Consider the following 20,205-nt stretch of genomic DNA (forward strand, 5'->3'; position numbering starts at 1 on the left):
ATTGAATTTTTTGAGGAGGTGACCAGGTGTGTAGATGAGGGTAGTGCAGTTGATGTAGTTTATATGGATTTCAGCAAAGCCTTTGACAAAGTCCCACATGGGAGACTTATAAAGAAGGCAAAGGCACATGGGATACAGGGTAATTTGATAAGGTGGATTCAAAATTGGCTTAGTTGTAGGAGGCAGAGTGTGATGACAGAAGGATGCTTTAGTGACTGGAAGCCAGTGTCCAGTGGCGTACCACCGGGATCTGTGCTGGGTCGCCTATTATTTGTCATTTATATAAACGACATAGGTGACTATGTAGGAGGTGCGATTAGCAAGTTTGCGGATGACACAAAGAATGGCCGAGTGGTTAACAGTGAGGTTGAGTATCTTGGGCTACAGGAAGATATAGATGAGATGGTCAAATGGGCAGATAAGTGGCAGATGGAATTTAACCCTGAAAAGTGAGAGGTGATGCACTTTGGAATGAGTAATTTAACAAGGAAGTACTCAATGAACGGCATGACACTAGGAAGTTCTGAGGAACAAAGGGACCTTGGCGTGTGTGTCCATAGATCTCTGAAGGTGGAGGGGCATGTTAGTGGTGTGGTGGAAAAGGCATATGGGACACTTGCCTTTATCAATCGAGGCATAGATTACAAAAGTAGAGAGGTCATGTTGGAGTTGGTGAGGCCACAGTGTACAGTCCTGGTCGCCACATTATAGAAAGGATGTGATTGCACTGGAGGGAGTGCAGAGGAGATTCACCAGGATGTTGCCTGGGATGAAACATTTAAGTTGTGAAGAGAGGTTGGATAGACTTGGGTTGTTTTCATTGGAGCAGAGAAGACTGAGGGGTGACCTGATCGAGGTGTACAAGATTATGAGGGGCATGGATAGGGTGGATAGGGAGCAGCTGTTCCCCTTAGTTGAAGGGTCAGTCACAAGGGGGCATAAGTTCAAGGTGAGGGGCAAGAGGTTTAGGGGGGATGTGAAGAAAAACTTTTTTACCCAGAGGGTGGTGACGGTCTGGAATGCACTGCCTGGGAGGGTGGTGAAGGCGGGTTGCCTCACATCCTTTAAAAAGTACCTGGATGAGCACTTGGCACCTCATAACATTCAAGGCTATGGGCCAAATGCTGGTAAATGAGATTAGGTAGGTAGGTCAGGTGTTTCTTACGTGTCGGTGCAGACTCGATGGGCCGAAGGGCCTCTTCTGCACTGTGATCTCACAGATGTTTATGCAGCGTTGTTTTCCTATATATTACAGCAGTAACTCCGATTCATAAAACACTCAACTGGCTGTAAAACGCTTTGCAATGGCCTATGGTCACGAAAGGCACTACCTAAATGCAAGTTCTTTCTTTCATTCTTATTCAACAGGGTGCAGACGAGGAGCTTTCTGGTATTTACTGAAGTAAAGGATAAAGATAATTTTAAGTTTCTTTTTCCTTAGGTAAGGAAGAACCATTTCAAAGGACACTTGAATTGGCAGTGACTTCCTCAGCTGAAGATAAAGTAAGCTTGATGAAAAGAATTTAATTTAAACAATGTGTTGAAGGTGAGCACTTTGCTTGCCTCCATTGCACGTAAGGGCACGTTTTGTGAGACCCTGTTCCATCGGTGGAGGAGTGCCTTACAAAATTTGCCCCACTAAGCAATGCTCTATTCAGTTACTTTAGTAGTTTCCTTCCCCTTTTCCTCTTCTGGTCACCCTAGTTTGTCAGTATTGTGTAGATGAGTGGTTTGGTTACTTTTGTCCATGGTACTTGACTCGCTCTTATTCCTTATCTAAATGCCGTTCTTCTACAGCATCATCCGAAAACGCAATATCAGGTTCCACATGTACCCTCTCGACAACAAACTGTACTTCATCACCATCTCTTTTGATTTCTCCATTGCCTCTGATTTTATTGCTGCTTGTCCAACATTCAGCACTGAAAATTTCCTCCAGCTAAATATTAAGAAGACCAAAGCCATTTTCTTCAGGCTCCACCATAAACTCCATTCCCTAGCCACAACTCCATCCCTCTCCCTCAGCAGTTTCTGAGGCTGAACCTCACTGTTTGCAACCTTGGCATCCTTTTTGAACCTCATGCGCTCCCATCACCAAGGCTGCCTTCTTTCATCTCTGCAATATCACGCACCTCTACGCCTGCCTCAACCCATCTGCTGCTGAAACCCTCAGCTGCGCCTTTTTTACCATGAGTATTCCAATGGTCTCCTGTCCAGCCTCCCATCTTTCATCTTCCACAAACATGAGCTGATCCTTTTTTTTGAAATCCCTCCATGGCCTTGCCCCTCCCTATATCTATCACCTCCTCGAGCTCTACAACCTCTGTGATTTCTGTGCTGCCCCAATTCCAGTCTCTTCACCAATTTTAATTGTTCTACCATTGGCATCATGCCTTCAGCTGCTTAGGTCCCAAGATCTTGAGTAAACCTTTCTGCCTCTCCACCTCTCCTTTCTCCTTCAAGATGCTCTTTAAAATCTATCTCTTTGACAAAGCTTTTGGTGATGTCTCCTAATATGGTCCTAATATCTCCTTATGTTGTTTGATAAATTTTGTTTCATAGTGTAACACCTTGAGACATTTTACTATAAATGCAAGTTGTTGTTCACGAAGTGCCAATCAGGAGGTGTAAAGTAGGCTTATGGACCCATGGCTCTAACAATGAAAAAGTGCATATATTGCATGGGTATATGTATTTAACATTTTGTGTCTAGGATCAATTTTTCCCCTTCTGTTTGATGAAGTGTTGGCTAATCACATTTCTATTACTTGTTTTTATTGATCTAGTCCTGACTGACTGTACTTGCCCCTATTCCTCACATTGGCTACAAAAAACAGAACATTATTTATGGCTCTGCTAAGATTGTAAAGGAGGTTTGCTGCTGGGACTTTAAAGGCCAACTCCAAAGCTGGCTATTCCAAGACTCACCATGAGCAATGGCCTAGGTGATTGGTAGTATAATAGTATTTTTACATAGGTTTCAAGTATTGTGTAGTGATATTCCACAGAGTTTCATTTCTTGTCCCTTTTCTAGTAATATTCCTGGATTTGCTAAATTAGATAAAACTGAATTAAATAGCATTGAGCAATTTATTCAACATATTGATATACTAATGTACCGCATTGTGGAATGCTGATGCATAGGTTCAGCACTGTGATTTTTCCTCATGTGCTGAGTTCCTGATCTCAACAATTTCAGTGGAGACATGCTGAGCAAAAGCTAGGAGTTGAAAGATCAGTTGCATGTTCAGAAATGCAATGAATATCTGAGCTGTGCAGCATAGTTTTGATCATTGGACAATGTTAGGTGTACTCTACAGGGAATAGAGATGCTACTATTGACTTAAGTGCTTCTGTACTAAGCAGGAAAAGTAGACAGGGTTCTCATCCTGATAATCATGTAGCTATCCCTACTAGAAGCATGTAATTTGGACATTGCATGAGGACAGGATCAGGATTCAGCTCTCTTGTAGAGTGTCTCCTGGGCTGAAGCAGTTTTCTGACACTCAAAAACTAGAATAAAATATGAATAATGTCTACCTGGCCAGTATTGGAATAAGGCTGCTGACACCCATAACATCATACAAATTATTGCATTCATGAAAGTAAATGGAAAGGGAAGAAAACTGAAGGTGACTTGTCCATCCTGTTTTCCTGTGCCTTCCAGTTACTCAAACAGGCATTATCTGTGGCTTGGGAACAGGAAATGGAGTGCATCTTAAACGTGCATGGAATGAAATCATACAAACTGCTTGTTTAAAAATTCTCCTGTAAACCCCTGATCAGTTTCAGTATTTTAACCATGCATCATTAGAACTGAGAAGGCTAAGAGAAGATTTGGCAGGGGTGATTAAAATCATGAAGAGTTTACATGGAGTAAATAGAGATGAACTGTTTCCAGTAAATGAAGAGTTGATCTCCAGAGGCACTGATTTAAGGTGATTATAAAGGAAGTAGAGGTGACATGAGGATAAGCTTTTTTATGCAGTGAGTGGTTAGGATTTGAAATGTACTGCCTGATTGGGTAGTGGAACCAGATTCGTTAGTAGCTTTCAAACAGAATTGGGTAAAAATTGCAGGGATATGGGGAAAGAGCCAGGGAATAGGGCTAGCTGGATTGCTCATCAAAATAGCCAGTGCAGACTTAATGGGTGAATGGCTGCCTTCTATAATAAAAGCAAAATACTATGCATACTGGAGATCTGAAATAAAAACAGAAGGTGCTGGAAAATCTCAACCGTTCTGGCAGCATCTGTGGGAGAGAAGTAGAGTTAACATTTTGAGTCCAATATGACTTCTTTAGAACCCAGGAATATGGCTGTCTTCTATGTTCTGAACTGTACTATTCTGTGATTCACCCAACACCCAACCTTTGGCACCCTTTTGGGTATAAGAACCTTGAGCAATTTTTCCCTGCTCAATCCAGGAACCCAGAAACCAATGCTAACACTCCAATTGCCTCAGCACCAGTTGAGATCAACTAACTGTGAGAAGACAGGAGAGTTGAACCTGGGACTTCCCAATTTCATATGGCTTAGCACCTCTTTGGGTAAACTTGTACCTTGGAGGTTCTCAATTGTATCAGTTGCTATCAGCCTGTTACTTGGCTGTAAACTGGTGCAAGAACCTTGCAGTCAAAAGAGTTGAAGGGCTCCGAAGGGGACAAATGGCTTTTGCAAGAAGGAAATATTTTTGACATTCTCCTCTTTCCCCCTTCTTTGTATTTGTATTTTTTCTGAAAGTTATACCTTATCTTGTACATTAACCATTTAATCTATTTCTTTTAGAATGCTGCAGACATGGAGGACAACAGATCACAGACATCGTTTAAACCTGTAACATCCATACCATCAAAGGAATCTATGCAAAAAGAAAAACTTGATTCTTTAACTGGATCAGGTAACTTAGCTGAGTGAAACATATTCGCTTTAATGGGGTATTGAGAAATATGAGCACATTTTCTTGAAGTAAATCAACATAACTTATCTCAAACTTTAAAAAGAAATGAGAAAGATCTACAAAATGTATCTTCTATTTTCGTGATAATTTTTGTTGCTGCCTTTCCCAGTGATTGCCCAGTTGACTTCATTTGCTTAATCTGAACCCAGTTTGCATGAAGTGCAATTTTGGCAGATAAACATATCCCCACGCCTCTATTCTAAATTGTCTCACTAAGACCACAAAGATGATTTTTGTCAGAAACGAAAATGTTATGTTAATGTTGTGGAGGAAAGGTGTATTACTGGGGAGGTTGGGGACAGGCGTGGGAACTCTCATTTTGAAATTAACCAATGCTGTATCAAGTATGTGACTTGAGTGTTTGATGTTGCTAAGTTTTTTTTAAAAAAAGGTCATATTACCCAACAAGTTCTAACTTTATTAGCACAACAGGAAAGAAAATGTGTGCCATTTGTTTAAAATCTTCTTCAGTACAGGTCCTCAGTGATTGTCAGCAGTTTTAATAAGTATTTTACACCTCCAACTATTTAAATTCCACTTTTTAAAATGACCCCTCATTTAAAAGCAGTTTTACATGCAAACTTCTCTGCTATTAGAATCCTATGTATGATTGGGCAGTGATTCTGTACAACGCTATTTGCTATTGTACTGGTTTCAGATATCAGCCTGTATAGATAACACTTTTTTTGTATCCAGTATCAACCTCAAGAACACTTGGGTACAGTACTGGTTAGATTCAAAATAAAGGTAATTTTATATGGTGATATTAGTTAAAAGTGAATTGAAAATACTACAAATTTATTTTGGATATTAAAAGCTGTAATCTATTAAATACCGTCCTAGATTTTTGATCGTTTTTCTGTTTTCCAAAACAAACTTCTGTGAACTGGATATCAGAATTCTTCAATCATTGTGTTTGCTTATGGTTTGATTTGCAAATGCAGCTTAATGGTTTTTCTGGCTTATATATTAATGACTTGGATGTACAGGCATTGTTTCAAAGTTTGCGAATGTTGCAAAGCTCAGAAATGTAGTAAACAGTGAGGAGGGCAGTGACAAACTTCAGGAGAGCATACAGACACACAGTCATAGAATAGTTACAGCACAGAGGAAGGCCATTTGATCCATTGTGTTAGTGCCAATTCTCTGCAAGAGCAACCTGGAAGATAAAATTTAACACAGAGAAGTGTGAAGTGATCAATTTTAGTGCAGGAAGAATGAGGAGAGGCATTGAGCAAGATGTTAGGCATCCAGGATATTTGGTTTTATAAATGATTTATAAATCAAGTCATAGAGCACAAAAATTAAGTCATGCTAAACATTTATATTCACAATATATATCAATGATTTGGATGAGGGAACCAAATGTAATATTTCTGTGAACTGAATAATGTTGGCCTTCATTGCGAGAGGACTTGAGTACAGGAGCAAGGATGAATACTGCATCTCCAGGGCCTTGGTGAGATCACACCTGGAGTATTGTGTGCAGTTTTGGTCTCCTTTCCTAAGAATGGATATACTTGCCATAGAGGGGAGGAGCAAAGGTTCATCAGACTGATTGCTGGGAGGGCAGGATTGTTGTATGAGGAGAGATGGGGCCAACTAGGCCTGTATTCACTGGAATTTAGAAGAATGAGGGGATCTCGTTGAAATGTATAACATTCTGATCGGGCTGGACAGACTGGATGCAGGGATGATGTTTCCTCTGGCTGGGGGAGTCTAGAACAGGGACTCAGTCTCAGGATACGGAGTAGACCATTTAGGACTGAGATGAGGAGAAACTTCTTCACTCAGAGGGTGAATTCTCTACCACAGAAGACTGTGGAGGCCAAGCCACTGAATATATTTAAGAAGGAAATAGATAGATTCTGGACTCTAAAGGCGTCAAGGGATATGGGGAGGGTGCAGGAATATGGCATTGAGATAGAAGATCAGCCAAAATCATATTGAATGGCAGAAGAGGCTCCTAATTTCTATGTTTCTGTAAAACACAAGTTAGGCCCTTACTGCAGTACTGTGGTCAGTTCTAATGATCTACATTTTAGGAGGACATTAGAGAGGATGCAGAGGAGATTTACCAGAATTGCATCAGTGATGATAGACTTCAGTTATGTGCAGAGAGTGGATAAGCTGGGATTGTTCTTCTTAGAGTAAAAAGTTGAGAGAGGTGTTCAAAATTCTGAAGGATTTTGACAGAGTGAATCAGGAAAAATTATTTCCAGTGTCAGAAGGGCCAGTAACCAAAGTACACAGATTGAAGGCAATTAGCAAATGAATCTCATGAGTAGCCACAACATGGTAGCCTTGGGATTCGTATTACTCAGAGCACTATAAGATTGGCTTATCAACAATCTTGTAAATAGGGCCCTAGCCATTTGCTCCCCTTGCAAGCTTGATGAAGAAATAAATAGAAACTAGGAGCAAGAGTAGGCTATTCGGCCCTTCGAGCCTGCTCCATCATTCAACATAATCATGGCTGATCCTCCATCTCAACGCCATATTCCCGCTTTCTCTCCATACCCCTTGATGCCCCTAAAACCCAAAAACATATCAATTTCTTTCTTGATTATACTCAGTGACCTGGCCTCCACAGCCTTCTGTGGTAGAGAATTCCACAGGTTGACCACCCACTGAGGGAAGAAACTTTTCCTCATCTCAGCCCTAAATGGCCTGGCCCGTATCCTGATACTATGGCCCCTGGTTCTAGACTCCCCAACCAGGGGAAACATCCTCCCTGCACCCAATCTGTCCAGCCCTGTTAGAATTTTATATGTTTCAATCAGATCCCCTCTCATTCTTCTAAACTTCAGTGAATAAGGCCCAGTCGAACCAATCTCTCCTCACAACACTCCTGCCATTCCCGATATCAGCCTAGTGAACCTTTGCTGCACTCCCTCTAAGGCAAGTATATCCTTTCTTAGGTAGGGAGTCCAAAACTGCACACACTACTCCAGATGTGGTCTCACGCCGTGTATAACTGTAGTAAGACATCCCTACTCCTGAACTCAAATCCTCTTGGAATGAAGGCCAACGTATCATTTGCCTTCCTAATTGCTTGCTGCACCTGCCTGTTTACTGTCATTGGTGTACAAGGACACCCAGGTTCCTTTGTACATCCACATTTCCCAATATATCACTATTATATAATACTCTGCTTTTCACAACAAAGTGTATAACTTCACATTTATCCATGTTATACTGCATCTGCCATGTGTTTGCCTACACACACAACTTGTCTAAATCACCCCTTGCATCCTCCTCTCAGCTCACAACCCTGCCCAGTTTTGTGTCATCAGCAGGCTTGGAAATATTGCATTTGGTTCCCTCATCTAAGTCATTTATATATACTGTGAATAGCTGGGGCCAAAGCACTGATCCCTGCGATACGCCACTAGTCACCGCCTGCCACCCAGAAAAAGATCCATTTATTCCCACTCTGTTTCCGGTCTGTCAACCAATTCTCAATCCACGGCAGTATATTACCCCCAATCCCTTGTGCTTTAATTTTGCTCACTAGCCTCTTATGTGGGACCTTATCAAAAGCCTTCTTGAAATCCAAATACACCAAATCCACTGGTTCTCCCTTATCTATTCTACTAGTTAGATGCTCAAAAAGCTCCAGTAGATTAGTCAAGCATGATTTTCCTTTCATAAACCCATGCTGACTTTGTCTAATCCCGTCAATGCTTTCCAAATGCTCTGTTACCATGTCTTTTATAATAGACTCTAGCATTTTCCCCACGACTGATGTTAGGCGAACTGGTGTGTAATTCTCGGTTTTTTCTGCCCCCCCCCACCCCTTTTCAAATAGTGGGGCTACATCCAATCTGTAGGAATTGCTCCAGAGTCTATAGAATTTTGGAAGATGACCACCAATGCATCCAGTATTTCCAGGGCCACTTCCTTTAGTTATCTGGGATGTAGATTATCAGGCCCTGGGGATTTTTCAGCCTTTAACCCCATTAATTTCTCTAGCACCGTTTTTTTTTTAACTAATACTGAGTTTCTTCAATTCCTCCCTCTCATTAGACTCTTGGTTCCGTAACATTTCTGGGAAATTATTGGTGCCCTCTTTTGTGAAGACAGAACCAAAATGTGTGTTCAATTCTTCTGCCATTTCTTTGTTCCCCATTATAATTTCCCCCGTTTCTGACTGTAAGGGACCTACATTTATCTTTGTTAATCTTTTCTCTTCACATATTTATAGAACCTTTTACAGTCAGTTTTTATGCTCCCTGCAAGTTTACTCTCATACTCGATTTTCCCCTTCTTGATCAATCTTTTTGTCCACTTCTTCTGAATTCTACACTCTTCCCAATCCTCAGGCCTGCTGCTTTTCCTGGCAATTTTATATGCCTCCTCTTTGGATCTAATACTATCCCTAATTTCTTTTGTAAGCCATGGTTGAGCCACTTTTCCTGTTTTACTTTTGTGCTGGACAGGAATGAATAATTGTTGTATTTCATGCATACGTTCCTCAAATATTAGCCATTGCCTATCCACCATCAACCCTTTTAGTAAAGTTCCCCAATCCATCATTGCCAACTCACGCCTCATACTCTCGTAGTTCCCTTTAATTAGATTCATGACCCTAGTTTCGGATTCAACTTTTTCAATCTCCACCTTAATGAATAATTCTGTCATTTTATGGTCGCTCTTCCCGAAGGGACTCCGCACAATAAGATTGTTAATTAATCCTTTCTCATTGCACAATATCCAGTCTAGGATAGCCTGCTCTCTAGTTGGTCCGTCAACGTATTGGTCTAAAAAACCATCATGTACACGTTCCAGGAAATCTTCCTCCACAGTATTATTGCTAGTTTCTCCTTCACAGTATTATTGTTAGTTTGTTTTGTCTAATCTATATGTAGATTAAAGTCACCCATGATTACAATTGTACCCTTATTGCATGCGTCTCTAATTTCCTGTTTAATGCCTTCCTTTGCATCTCCACTGTTTGGGGGCCCATAGACAACCCCCTCCAACGTTTTCTGCCCTTTGTTGTTTCTTATCTCCACCCAAACAGATTCCACATAATGATTTTCCGAATCAGTATCCTTCCACACTATTGCATTGATTTCCTCCTTTACTAACAGTACTAATAAAGCACATCAAAGCTATCCTATGGGGCAATGACAATTCTGATCAGATCATTGTTTGCAGTTTATCGTGCAAACACACAAATGGGCCAAGACAGCCACTTCGGACCTGAAAAGTGCCCAGTCTATCTCAAATTACCCTGGAAAGTATCCCAAAAATTTGAACAACAGGTTAAGCAAACAAGTTTCACGCTGCTACGCAGTAGTTATACAAGTGGCATGTTCCACTAACAGAATGTTGCCTTCAGTCTAAAGAGATGTTCTACCTTCTAGGGGAGATGATTGTGTAGTGATTATTTGTCACTAGACTAGTAATCTAGAGGCCCAGGCTAATGTTCTGATGACACTGGTGGTTGGTAGAATTTAAATTCAATTAATAAAATCTGGAATTGAACCATAGTATCAGTAGTGATGACTGTGTAACTATCATCGATTGTTGTAAAAACCTACCCGGTTCACTAATGTCCTTTAGGGAAGGAAATCTGCCATCCTTATCTGGTCTGGCCTATATGTGACTCCAGATCCACATCAATGTGGTTGACTCTTAATTACCCTCTGAAATGACCTAGCCAGCCACTAGTTTAAGGGTAATTAGGGATGGGCAACAAATGCTGGCCATGCCGCGACACACTCATCCCATGAAAGAATAAAGAAAAAAAACACACAATTGAGCAATCCAATGTATGAATTTCAGTGCCCATTGTGATGTAGGCTGTACGTCTCAATGATTGGCTGATCGAATCAAACAACGTGTTCCTTTGTTTGTAAAAGGCAGAGTACACACTGTACATAACCGCGCTTGCAAAACCCAAACCAAAATTTTTCCTGTTAGATGTGATTCTGCAATTGGGCAACACTTGCTGAACAACCCTGAGTGTGCTAATAGCTACACTGACAACCAATTTAATGTACTCAGTAGAGTTCGCAAGGTGGCTCAATTATGCTTCTAGAAGCGGTATACCTTCAAATACAGGGACCCACTCTCTGCAAACAAAAGGAATATGTTCAAGCCTTGTGCATTTTTTGAATTATCTGGGAGCATGGGGAGCCTATAGTTCCCCATTGCTTTCACCATGGCAATGCCTTAGCCAATAAGAGTTGACTTGCCAACCAACAGCAACCTTTTCTCCTTCAGTATAAATTGTTGTGATCATTTGAAATTTGGCATTCTTGAGTTTGTCCTGACGAGTGCAAGACAAAAAGCTTCGGCAACATGTCTCTCTTTTCAGCAATATTGAAAAAAAATTTTCCACCCATCTAATCCTTGTTTTCCCTTTGTCCGCTTGCGCGCCAGCATCCCCCCCCCCCCACCCCCCCGCCTCCCAGCCTCATCTCTGAAACGACAACCCGTTTTTCAGGATGTGATGTTAAACTTGAGATCCCAGTCAGCCCTATCAGATAGATATAAAAGATCCCATGGCCACTTTTGGAAGAAGAGGTGCAAAGGGGGGAGGGTGGGGCAGTGCTGAGTTTTCTGGATCCAGCATTTATGTCTCGACCAAACTGAGCCCCACACTTCCCATTACCACTGTCTCGATATATTTATTAAAACATTGCTATTTGTATTGGTATCCCTTGCAGCTCATTTTTCTATTCCTTTTTGCCCCTCATTCCTTCCTTTTTATTTTTTTTTATAGCTCTTATAGATTGTTGAATTTGCACATTTGCTGGGAAAGGGCAATTTTACAGTTGAGTTGGCCTCATCATAAAGTGGACAAATTCATTTTTAAATGATTTTTCAGTGCAAATCAAAAGTACTACTGCTGGATGAATTCTCTTGACATTCTTTCATCAGAGAACTCTGGTGCGGTTAATTGTGTACAGGTTCATTTTAATTTTAAAAAATTCATTCATGGGATGTGGGTGTCGCTGGCTAGGCCAGCATTTATTGCTCATCCCTAATTGCACTTGTTCAGAGGGCACTTAAGAGTCAACCACATTGCTGAGGGTCTGGAGTCACATGTAGGCCAGACCAGATAAGGTAAGATTTCCTTCCCTAAAGGGCATAAGTGAACCAGATGAGTTTTTACAACAATTGGCAATGGTTTTGTGGTCACCATCAGACTATTAATTCCAGATTTTTATTGAATTCAAATTTCACCATATGTCATGGTGGGATTTGAACCCAGGTCCCCAGAGTATTACCATGGGCCTTGGAAATACTGGTCCAGTAACAATACCACTATGCCACAGCCTCCTCTTTTATCTACACCGTGCATCTAATGTTATCTTACTAAAAATATGTCTGCCACTTGTCTTACATTATATGAATTATTCTATATTTCCATGTTTAGGACCACCAAACAGTTTTGCAAAATCTCTGCAGCATGCTGAAACTCTACTGTGGAATCAGCTTCAACCTGGGTGGAGATGGCTAATGACTAAGCACCAAATAGAAGACAGTTGTTCAGACACAGATAGTGATGATTCATTGCTGTGCCCTGATCTGGATAATCCTTCAGGAAGACTGGCTGAGGCTGAACGGATTGCCTTTGACCTAGGTAAATGTTGCCAGCTGCAACGAAGTCTAAAAGGAGGTTTATTTCATGGTCATGTAAAATCATTGCCCTCAGATATTCTGGGCACCACTGATTTCCATTATCATCGGACCATCTCAAGTTTAGCAAACAATTATGCAAAACTTCAGATACTGTTGGAACGTAGATCTTGTATTCTTCTAAATAAAGCATATGCCATGAGTATAAGTGGAGCATCTAAATTTGTAAGAAAACTGACAGAATTGCTGACTCAAGAGCAAGAAATGTCCAAAAAAGTAAACTTGGGCATGGATCATTCAAGTGGCATATCTGTTAAGAGACTTGGACGTCTGTGTGAAGAACTGAGATACCATACAAGCCACTGGAAATGCCTTAGTGAAAAAATTAAGAATGATCCTTGGTTAAATTGTCAGCTGATACATATGAAGGAAACCTTTAACCGTATGAAGCAGGCTTTGACATTGTTGGGCATATATGCTGTTTTTTTCATGGAGCAATATATTTTCACAGTACTTTGTACCTTAGCATATGCTAAACCTTATATTCTTCCCTCAGAATCGCTTTGGGAATTTTTTCGTGGTCTGGAAATATTCAATAGCATTGTATCAGAATCTAATATGCATCAGTCATACCTTGAATTGAAGAAAGGTATTGAAGAAATTAATATAAATGAATCTGATTTACTGTCTCAAAGGTTGAAAATAACTTTGTGTAGAAAGAGTTGGACCTCAAAAATTGAACCATTCCTAGTAGAAAGAGTATTGGGCGTTTTGGCCAATGAAAGAGGAAGAATAGCATCCCAATGTTTCTATGAAGTCATTATGACAAACAAAACATTTCTTTCAACTGTGAGTAATAATAACCTCACAGCTTTGGATTGGGAAAATATAAAAATGTCTTTTTTTCAGAGTTTTACAAGTAGTCATAATATATTTTGTGGTGAAGATATAAGAATTAGCCTGTGTCGACCAAAATTAGAGGACAATCAGCAAGAATTAGAACCTTGTACCTGTAAGACATCTATTCAAGAATTCTGCATGGAAGATGAAGTGCTTCTGAACCGTATTGTTGATGGTCTTACTACATCCAACATGCTGTGGCAACATGTTATGAATAGACCCAAGTCTGATAAACCACAGGAAGCTAAAGCTCAAGATTTGCAACTGCAGCACACCATCTTCTCAACAGAAAATAACCCTCAACAAGATTTAGGTGCCAAACAAAGTGCTGAAATGAGTCGACATCCTTTAGTCCTCCCTATTAGGAGAAAGTCTGTACACTGGCAGGACTCATCGCACTGTGAAGGAAAAGTTGTGCTATATTGTAAATACAAAACCATGATGTGGAAAGCCTTTGCAACTCACCTGAGTGATCGATTCTACTTCCAACCATGGCTTTCTTATGGAACTTCTAAACATTCTGTTGGAAAGCTGGATCAGTGCAAAGCTCAAATTACTGCACTACTTATTCAAGTACTGCATGAAGCATGTTACAAAGGTAAGCTTGTCTGCAGGATGTTGAAAAAAAGAAAGACTTGGATCTAATATAGTGCCTTTCGTAAGTACTTTGCACCCCAAAGCTCTTTACAGCCACTGAAGTACTTTTGAAGTGTATTCACTGTTTTAATGCAGGAAACGGCAACGACATCTGGAATATTAGCAACGGCAGCTCATTCAATGGTAACAGCACAGATGGAGGCCATTCTGTCTGTGTCTGGCTGTCAGAGGAGTCAGAGGGCCATACAGCACAGAAACAGGCCCTTCGGCCCATTGTGTCTGTGCCAGCCATCAAGCACCTATCTATCCTAATCCCATTTTCCAGCACTTGGCCCGTAGCGCTGTGTGCTATGGCGTTTCAAGTGCTCATCTAAATACTTCTAAAATGTTGTGAGGGTTCCTGCCTCTACCAGCCCCTCAGACAATGTCTGTTCCAGATTCCAACCACCCTCAAATCCCCTCTAAACCTCCTGCCTCTTACCTTAAATCAGTGCCCCCTGGTTATTGACATCTCTGCTAAGGGGAAAAGTTTCCATATATGCCCCTCATAATTTTGTATACCTCTATCAGGTCCCCCCTCAGCCTTCTCTGCTCTAAGGAAAACAACCCTAGCCTATCCAGTCTCTCTTCATAGCTGAAATGTTCCAGCCTAGGCGACATCCTGAATCTCCTCTGCACCCTCTCCAGTGCAATCACATCCTTCCTATAGTGTGGCAACCAGAACTGCACACAGTACTCCAGCTGTGGCCTAACTAACGTTTTATACAGCTCCAACGTAACCTCCCTGCTCTTATATTCTATGCCTTGGCTAATAAAGACAAGTATTCCATATGTCTTCTTAACCACCTTATCTACTTGTGCTGCTACCTTCAGGGATCTCTGGACATGTACACCAAGGTCCCTCTGATCCTCTCTACTTCCTAGAGTCCTACCATTCATTGTGTATTCCCTTGCCTTGTTCGCCCTCCCAAAATGCATCACCTCACATTTCTCAGGATTAAATTACATTTGCTGCTGCTCTGCCCATCTTACCAGCCCATCTATATCGTCCTGTAATATAAGGCTTTCCTCCTCACTATTTACGACATCACCAATTTTCGTGTCACCTCGAAACTTACTGATCATACCTCCCATATTCACGTCTAAATCGTTAATGTACACTATAGGTATAGCAAGGGTCCCAGCACCGATCCTTGTGGTACACCACTCACCACAGACTTCCAATCGCAAAAACAACCTTCGACCATCACCCTCTGCTTCCTGCCACTAAGCCAATTTTGGATCTAATTTGCCAAATTGCCCTGGAGTCCATGGGCTCTTACCACCTTGACCATTCGCCCATGTGGGACCTTGTGAAAAGCCTTACTGAAGTCCATGTAGACTACATCAACTGCACTACCCTCATCTACACAACTAGTCACCTCCTTGAAAAATTCAATCAAATTTGTTAGACATGATCTCCCCCTGACAAAGCCATACTGACTATCCCTGATTAATCTCTGCTTCTCCAAGTGGAGATTAATCCTGTCCCTCAGAATTTTTTTCCAATAGTTTCCCTACCACTGATGTTAGACTCACTGGCCTGTAATTACCTGGTTTATCCCTATGACCCTTCTTGAATAATGGTACCGCATTCGCTGTCCTCCAGTCCTCTGGCACCTCCTGTGGCCAGAGAGGATTTGAAAATTAGTGTCAGAGCCCCTGCAATCTCCTCCCTTGCCTCACATAGCCTGGGATACATCTCATCTGGGCCTGGGGATTTATTCACTTTTAAGCCTGCTAAAACCGCTAATACCTCCTCCATTTCAATGCTAATTTGTTCAAGGATATCACAGTCCCCTTCCCTGATCTCTACACCTACATCGTCCTTCTGCATAGTGAACACAATGAAAAGTAATCATTCAAAACCTCACCTATGTCCTCCGGCTCCACGCACAGATTGCCACTTTGGTCCCTAACGGGCCCTACTCTTTCCCTGGTTATCCTCTTGCCCTTAATATATTTATAAAATGCCTTGGGGTTTTCCTTTATCTTGCCCGCCTATGTTTTTTCATGCCCCCTCTTCGCGCTCCTAATTACTTTTTTAAGTACCCCGCTACACTTTCTATACTCCTTTAGGGCTCCCGCAGTTTTCAGCGCTCTATATCTGCCATAAGCCTTTTTTCCCCTTATCCAATCCTCCATATCCCTTGACATCCAGGGTTTCCTGGACTTGTTGGTGCTACACTTCATGTTGGCCCTGAACTCTCATTATTTTCCTTTTTGAATGACCCGCCACTGATCTAATGTAGACTTTCCTACAAGTGGACTGGGAGCAGTCCACTTTGGCCAGATCCTGTCTTATCATATTGAAATTGGCCTCCCCCCGGGTTCAGGACCTTTATTTCTGGTCCATCTTTGTCCTTTTTCATAACTACCTTAAACCTTACAGAGTTAAGGTCACCATCCCAGAAATGCTCCCCCACTGACACTTCTACCACTTGCCTGGCTTCACCCCCTAAGATTAGGTCCAGTACCACCCCTTCTCTTGTAGGATTTTCTATGTGCTGGCTCAAAAAGCTTTCCTGGATGCACTTTAAGAATTCTGCCCCCTCTAAGCCTTTCACACTAAGACTATCCCAGTTAATATTGGGGAAGTTGAAATCCGCTATTATTATTATGCTATTATTTTTACACTTGTGAGATTTGCTTACATACCTGCTCCTCTGCCTCCCCCTGGCTGTTTGGGAGGCTTAGAGTACACTCCCTGCAAAATGATTGTCTCCTTTTTGTTTTTAAGTTCTATCCATATGGCCTCATTTAAGGAACCTTCTAAGATACCATCCCTCCATACTCCAGTAATTGACTACTTGATCAATAGTGTAATTCCACCTCCTCTTTTGCACCCCCCTCTGTCATGCCTGAAGACTCTATACCCTGGAATATTGAGCTGCCAGTCCTGCCCTTCCCTCGACCATGTCTCTGTGATAGCAACAATATCATACTCCCATGTGTTAATCAACACCCTCAATTCATCTGCCTTACTTGTAAGACTCCTTGTGTTAAAATAAATGCAATCCAGCCTTGCATTATTTCCTTGAGCCTGAACAGGTCTATATTGTTTTATTCATTCACGGGATGTGGGCTTCGCTGGCTGGACCAGCATTTGTTGCCCATCCCTAGCTGCTCTTGAGAAGGTGGTGGTGAGCTGTCTTCTTGAACCGCTGCCATCCATGTGGCGTAGGTACACCCACAGTGCTGTTAGGAAGGGAATTCCATGATATTGACCCAGTGACAGTGAAGGAACGACGATTATATTTCCAAGTCAGGATGGTGAGTGACTTGGAGGGGAACTTCCAGGTGGTGGTGTTCCCATTTATCTGCTGCCCTTGTCCTTCTAGGTGGTAGTGGCTGTGGGTTTGGAAGGTGCTGTCTAAGGATCATTGGCAAATTCCAGTGCATTTTGTAGATGGTACACATCGCTGTTACTGTGTCGGTGGTGGAGGGAGTGAATGTTTGTGGATGTGGTGCCAATCAAGCGGACTGCTTTGTCCTGGACGGTGTCCAGCTTCTTGAGTGTTGTGGGAGCTGCACTCATCCAGGCAAGTGGGGAGTATTCCATCACATTTGTGACTTGTGCCTTGTAGACGGTGGACAGGCTTTGGGGAGTCAGGAGGTGAGCTACTCGTCGCAGGATTCCTGGCCTCTGACCTGCTCTTGTAGCCATAGTATTTATATGGCTAGTCCATTCAGTTTCTGGTCAATGGTAACCCCCAGGATGTTGATAGTGGGCAATTCAGTGATGGTAATCCAGTGCCTAGGTCAATGCCGTGTGGCCCGTCTGGTTTCATTCCATTTTTTGTGTATTTTTCATTCCTTTCTTCTATATTTGCTCTGCCTTCCAGACTGACTTAGTTTCTCTTCTATGTTTGGTTGTGCATCACCCCCTTCTGTACCTCCACTCTATCCCATCTCCCTGCACTAGCAAACCTCCCCGCAAGGATGTTGGTCCCGTTCCGGTTCAGGCGGAACCCGTCTGACTTGTGCAGGTCCCACCTTCGCCAGAAACGGACCCAGTGAACTCGGAAACTAAAGCCCTCCCTGCTGCACCATCTCTTCAGCCACGCATTCATCCTGTCTATCCTCCCATTCGTACACTCAGCACATGGTACAGGGAGTAATCCAGAGATTACAACCTTTGAGGTCCTGCTTTTAAATCTGCTACCTAGCTCCCTAAATTCTTGTTGCAGGACCTCATTCCTCTTTCTACTTTTTTCGTTGGTACCAATATGAACCAGGACCTCTGACTGTTTGCCCTCCCCCTTCAGAACGCCCTGCAGCTGTTCTGTGACATCTTTGACCTTAGCACTAGGGGGGCAACGCACCATTCTGGAGCAACACCTACGACCTCAGAAGCGCCTGTCTGCACCCTTCACTATTGAGTCTCCTACCACTATTGCTCTTGAACTCTTACTCCTCCCTCCTTGTACAGCTGAGCCACCCACAGCGCCGTGAACTTGGCTCTGGCTGCACTCTCCAGAGGAACCTTCACCCTCATCATTTTCCAATACAGAAAAATGGTTCTTTAGTGAGATGTACTCTCGGGCTTACCTGACTACCTGCCTGCCTCCCTTCTTCTGACTGGTGCTCACCCTCTCTGACTGCACTTCTTTAAGCTGCAGAGTGACCACATCTAAAAACATGCTCCACTGTGTCTCCAGCCGATGCTCAATTTCTAAAACCTGTTGCTCAAGCTGGCCAAGCCGGTGGCACTTCCTGCACATGTGGTCATCCTGATTGCAAGGAGTGTCTAAGAATTCCCACATGCTGCAGGCCGTACAACACACGGGACTGAGCTCCCTTGCCATACTTTGTTTTTAATTAAAAGACTATTTCCTTAAATTTAAGCCAAGTAGAAAGCTATTTAGTTTTTCTTTTAAAAAAACAAACAAATGCTGAGACTTTTAACTTCTGTACTGTCACTTTAAAGTGGATAAAAACACTTACCCACTACCTACCAATCAGCTCTCTCCCTTGCCCTGACACCACTTCTTTCAAATTCCAGTGCCGCCCAGTATCTGGGTGAGAACCGGCTCACCTACAGGTAAACACAGCTCCGCTCTTTATTCAGCCGCTCCGCTCCCTCACAGGTAAACTCCCGCTCTTTATACAGCCGCACTGCTCCCCCTCCCACTCTGGTAAACTCCTGCTCTGTCATATTTGCCTGCACCATATTCTCAGGCAGTACATTGCCAATCCTAACCACGTGCCGCATAAAGATATTTTTCATCGTGTCACCTTTGGTTCCTTTGCCATTGACTTGAAATCCACATCCTCTGGTTCTCAACCTTTTTGCCAATGGGAATAGTTTCTGCCCATTTACTATGCCTAGTCTCTTCATGGTATTGAACACTTCTATCAAATCTCCTCTCAACCTTCTCTTCTCTAAGGAGAATAGCCCTACCTTCTCTAATCTATCCTGTAAAACCATGCTTGGAACCATTCTCCCACTCTGTCTCCACCCCTGACTCCACACAACTCCGTCCTTGGTCTCCTCCACCTCCCCCCCCACCCCCTCCTCTCTGCCTCCACCCCATGAAGCTATGAGCCAGAGTTTTCCCCTTTAAAGGAAATTCAGAAGTCAGGCCTTTCCTGAATTTGGGGTCCCACCTCCTGAGTGCCCATCTTTCATTTGCCTTAAAGGTTTTAATGTTTTCATTAATGGGCTCCATATCACCCATGCCACCAGACTCCTTTGCCCCGTGCCCCCATGTCCAGTCACCCAGTGTCCGCTATGTACAGAACTCTTGAGCACTACCTTGACATTGGGAAGTTGGCGCGATGGCCATAAACTGTCGAAATAAATAGTCATTCAGACACCACTTAAATTTATTTTTTCTCTATTATGTGGTTATAAAACTGTCAAATAAACTCAATCTCTTTGACAGCTGTATCAACAGCTTCATGCTGAGCTGGACCCATTGGTGGGGTTTGGCGCTCAGCCAAGTATGCATTATGTGCTTCCATTGCACAGCTATGTAAATATAGCCTTCAGAACTAGACTCACCCACAAGAGGAAACACTCTTCCGACATCCACCTTGTCAAGGCTGTTCAGGATCTAGTATACTTCAATCAAATCACCCTTCACTCTTCTAAACTCCAGTGGAAACAAG

The 20,205-nt window shown here is 42.4% G+C and overlaps 1 protein-coding gene across 3 annotated transcripts in view; it reads left to right on the top strand.

The window, feature by feature from the left end:
* ccdc142 (coiled-coil domain containing 142) overlaps positions 1-20,205 on the top strand; it is a 220,478-nt gene that overhangs the window by 16,895 nt on the left and 183,378 nt on the right. For all 3 annotated transcript variants that reach the window (XM_078553385.1, XM_078553404.1, XM_078553394.1), the window contains exons 3-5: positions 1,442-1,503; positions 4,788-4,899; positions 12,353-14,053. In XM_078553385.1, the coding sequence (XP_078409511.1) occupies positions 1,442-1,503; positions 4,788-4,899; positions 12,353-14,053 (1,875 nt within the window). The remainder of the gene's footprint in view (positions 1-1,441; positions 1,504-4,787; positions 4,900-12,352; positions 14,054-20,205) is intronic.

The sequence above is a fragment of the Cetorhinus maximus genome, chromosome 1, assembly GCF_964194155.1.
Source record: "Cetorhinus maximus chromosome 1, sCetMax3.hap1.1, whole genome shotgun sequence".
Classification (NCBI taxonomy): Eukaryota; Metazoa; Chordata; class Chondrichthyes; order Lamniformes; family Cetorhinidae; genus Cetorhinus; species Cetorhinus maximus.